Below are 4,595 nucleotides of genomic sequence, written 5' to 3'. Positions count from 1 at the left end.
CCTATGACCCCAGCTGACTTCCTGCCCTTTGGGCAGGGGGCTGGACTCGATGATCTCCCGAGGTCCTTTCCAGCCCTAATGTCTATGAAATCTATATCTCCTCAGAATTGAATTGGCTACTGAAGCTTCGCACAGCCCTAATGCTCAGGACTTGAAAAATTCATGATCCATATTGTATCACCTCATCACAGATTAAACCTGACCCTCAGTAGGGTTTAGCTGTCATTGCAAAGTCATGGTTTGAATTATTAGCTAATTCTGTTGTTTGAAAATCTTTGTTTGAATTTGTTAAAGCATCCTGTTCTACATGAGACCTGAGTGAAGGCTAATGCTTGTCATATGTCTTCATGTTTCTATTATGATGCAGACAGATCCCCTGCTAGTAAAATGTTACAGCTCCGTTCAAGTCCACAGATGTATGACAGTTCAGGATTTCCAGTAGGGCCCTGTATACCAATCAGAAAAAAATTGTTATTAACGATCCTTGGCTTTGCCTAGTGACCTTACTAATAGGAGCCAGTCTTTCATTCATATGCAGTGTCAGTTTGATGTATGCTTGCTTCTGTGTTTTTCTGCTTAATGCAAAGCTGTCCAGCTGGCAGCCCTTGAGCCACACGTAAAAGGGGCCAGCACTTGGCCCACAGGACCCTGTAGCTACCTCTGCCACAGCTGCATGGTGGGGGAAGGTCTGAGGCCAATGTGCCAGCCATGCAGCCCGTGTGGTGTGAGTCTGCGTGCAGCCTGTGCAGCCCATGCAGAGGGGAGCTGTCTGTTGCCTACATAGTATTATGGGAAATCCTGGGGGGTTCACCCCCCTGAAGCATGTGGCTAGTGCTGCATGCATCCCAGAACTGGGGATATTGGACAACCCTGATTTAATGCAATCTGCTGGTTTTCAAAAGCGGGAAATAAACCTAAGTGTCTTCTCTGCTATAGTTTTTTAAATGTTGCAATAAAAGGTCTGTGGCAGCTATTGTAATTGATGAGTGAAACTGGCATCCTGTCACAGGAGCGACTTTACATTATAAATGTAATATGCTTCTGCCTGTCAACTTCCATTTTACTGCATAAGGCAGAGATGTCTGTTTTCCTAGCTGTTGTCAGCTTTTGATTCTGACAACAGAATCAACAGGTTGTAGTTTTTTTATTTGTTTTTTAATAACAAGCAGGAAGGATTGTGTTTAAATGGGGTAGAACTACACTGTAATATATTGACTTTGTTTAGTTTTTTTCACTTTTATCTACTTTATCTCATTAGCCTAGTTGTTGCTGAATTTGTCTTCCTTCAGTGAACTAGCTCTCCTCTGCTATCCTGCATATTTCCACAACAGTGTTTACCTGACAGCATATTTATCAAGACCATTTACAACCAAAAGGTAGCAAACTGCACCTAAGGTGGATGGAAAACTGACACGATTGTTGGGCTCAAAGAGTAGTAATCAATTGTTTTGTCTACCCGGTAGTAGCCAGTATCAAGTAGAGTGCCTGAGGGGTCAGTTCAGAGCCAGTATAGTCCAATATCTTCATCAACAACCCAGAAGAGTGGATGGAGTGCTCCCTCAGCAAGTTTGCAGATGACACAAAGATGCATGAGGACTGGAGGGTAGCGTTAGGATTCAGAGTGACCAAGAAAATCGGAGGATTGGACCAAACAATGTCATGAGGTTCAACAAGGACAAGTGCAAAGTCCTGCACTTCGGACAGAATAATCTCATGCACCGGTACAGGCTGGGGGCTGACTGGCTGGGCAGCAACTCTGCAGAAAAGGACCCTGGGGGTTAGTGGGACAATCAGCTGAATATGAACCAGCAGTGTGCCCTTGTTGTGAAGAAGGCTAACGGCATACTGGGCTGCATTGGTAGGAGTGTTGCCAGTAGATCAAGGAAAGTGATTATTCCCTTCTATTCAGCACTGTTGAGGTCACATCTAGAGTACTGTACTCAGTTCTGCCCTCCCCACTACAGAATGGATTTGGACAAATTAGTGTTCAGCAGAGGCCAATGAAAATATTGAGGGGACTGGGGCAAATGACTTCTGAGGAGAGGCTGAGAGACATAGGCTTATTTTAGTTGAGAAAGAAGACTGAGAGAGGATTTAATAGTTTTAATTCGTTACTTAAAGGGTGGTTCCGAAAAGGATGGAGCTAGACTGTTCTGTCATCTGCCAACACTAAGAACAAGGAGCAATGGTCTCAAGTTGCAGCAAGGAAAGTCTAGGTTAGGTATTAGGAAGAGTTTTGAGTAGGAGGGTAGTAAAACACTGGAACAGGTTACCCAGAGATGTGGTGCAATCTCCATCCTTGGAGGTTTTTAAAACCTGGCTAAACAAAGCCTTGGCTGAGATGATCTAGTTGGGGATGGTCCTGCTTTGAGCAAGGGGTTGGACTAAATGACCTTCTGAGGTCCCTCCCAACCCTAATTTTCTATGATTCTGTGAGTTCAAAGAAACTTTAATTTGATCAGACTTTGCTTCTCTTGAAAACCATTTGAAGAGTTTCACTGTGCATGTTATGATAAAACCATTTAACTGGCTTTATCACTGACCATTAGGGGTCGGGGACCATTAGTGCGAAGCTTCAGTCACTGATTAGATTCAGCCCAATTTGGTGGCCGAATCCCCAAATCAAACTGAGACCCTTTAATCTGTCTAAATCAAAACGGAACCATCGGAATCCGTTTGGAGAGATTCGATGATTCGGACATAGACACGGCTTTAAATGTGTTTTGTACGTACCTCAAGGTACCAGGCAGCTTGTGAATGCCGAGAAGCTGGGGCAGATGAAGCATACCACGGGGGGGTCCCCAGCGCACTTGGTGGCAGACCCAGAAGTGGACCAGAAGCACTTCCAGTAAACTTCTGGGGCCATTGCAGAGCATGTGGGGGACCCTGCCCCCTGGCTTGGCAACTGAACCTCCTGTGTCTGGGGGGGCACCTGGGTCTCCCCCATGGCCGATCGCTGAGCAGGGGAGGTGCGGGGGGTGGGGGGCAGCAGACCCGGAAGTGGTATGGACGTACTTCCAGTCCACTTCCAGTCCTGCTGCCAAGTACACGGGGGGGCCCCCCCGCACTCCTGTGAGACGCTCCATCTGCCCCACCATCTCAGCAATTACGAGTCATGCCTCGTACCTCGAGGTACATAGAAAAAACATTTAAAGCTGTGTCTGTGGCTGAATCGTTGATTCTCCGAATCAGTATCGAATCTTCAGATTTGCATTCAGCTGAATCGGATCAGGGCAATGATCTGAATCAATTAATTGAATCACTGTCCCCTGATTCGGGCCAAATCCGAATCGGATACGGCCCATCTTGCATATCCCTGCCGACCGTAATAACAGTCGGGAGAACAAGGATAGTAGGAAGCATATTCAAGCTTACAGAACGGTCTTAATTTAACAGGACATTATGAATAGCAGTAACCAGTAATTTATAAGAGTAACAAAGATTCAAGTTAACAAGGTAAGAATCAGCCAAGCAAATGTAGGGTAATATCATAGGTGGGGAGAACAAATTTACATACATAAACACTGGCACTTTGAAAATGGTAAAAAGTATACAAACTTCTTGGAGATACAGGACAAAAAATGATATGTGAACTTGCAACAGGAAAAACAAACATCTTGGAGCTACATTTACAAGTTCATGTAAACGGTCCCAAGTGAGACTGCTGAAAATATTGACAGTTAGTTCTGGGCCCTTCGGTGTAAGGCTTACTTCAGTAATCTAAAAAAAAAATTGGCAACCTGAAAGGATTTCAGGGAGAAATTAAAACTAAGAATCCTTTGATGCTTTGTTGTCTCATGTTGATTGCTGATCATTTGAACAACAAGTTTTTTTCTTTATCAACCTTGTCCATTAAATAATGCTTTGCTTGTGATCGATATTCTCATTAGTGGTATTGCCATAACTTGTATGTTTCTCTTGCCTCCCATCCTTAGGAAAGAGTCATAAACCATGCAGCTGGCAGCCATGGGGTGTCAGGAATATTCATGAAATATGACATCAGTTCGCTTATGGTGACAGTGACAGAAGAACACATGCCCTTTTGGCAGTTCTTAGTGAGACTCTGTGGTATTATTGGAGGAATTTTCTCAACTACAGGTAGTGTACCATGCATTCTCTTTTACAGCCTTACCGGATGGGTAGGGTGTCATGATTAAAAGCCAAGATTCCATTAACCAGTTACACTTTCTTAAGAGTTTGTGCAAATGAGCTGTTAGATAGCCATGAATGTTAGAGAGCCTAGCTACTAGGCTGTTAGATTCTATTCAATTTTTAATCGCAAGGTAATATGTAAATAACCTCTAAGGGCACTCAGGGTGGATGTGCCATTGTTTTTGTTGATAATTAAAAACTGTATCTGCTTTTTCCTGGAAGTACTTGGATATACTGAGATATATATATATCTCCTTAGCCAGGTGTCCAAAGAGAGTGGTCGCTCCTCAAGGAGATGATCCTCCAAGCCCAAAGGAAGGTAATCCCAACGAGGATCAAAGGGAGCAAGAGAGCACACAAGCCTCCGTGGCTCACCAAAAGCATCCGGGAATGTCTCCTTGCTAAAAAGGAGGCTTACACCCAATGGAAGGAAGGGGTCATCA

The 4,595-nt window shown here is 44.2% G+C and overlaps 1 protein-coding gene across 3 annotated transcripts in view; it reads left to right on the top strand.

Annotated features, from left to right (window-relative positions):
- The window catches only part of ERGIC2 (ERGIC and golgi 2), a 38,559-nt gene that overhangs the window by 24,717 nt on the left and 9,247 nt on the right, over positions 1-4,595 (top strand). For all 3 annotated transcript variants that reach the window (XM_019543537.1, XM_019543538.1, XM_019543539.1), the window contains one exon: positions 3,936-4,098. In XM_019543537.1, coding sequence (XP_019399082.1) covers positions 3,936-4,098 — 163 coding nt within the window. The remainder of the gene's footprint in view (positions 1-3,935; positions 4,099-4,595) is intronic.

This window comes from Crocodylus porosus, unplaced genomic scaffold (assembly GCF_001723895.1).
Source record: "Crocodylus porosus isolate Cpor-Errol unplaced genomic scaffold, CroPor_comp1, whole genome shotgun sequence".
Taxonomy (NCBI): domain Eukaryota; kingdom Metazoa; phylum Chordata; order Crocodylia; family Crocodylidae; genus Crocodylus; species Crocodylus porosus.
Note: the sequence above shows the minus strand (reverse complement) of the source record. Positions and strands in the feature narration are given on the sequence as shown.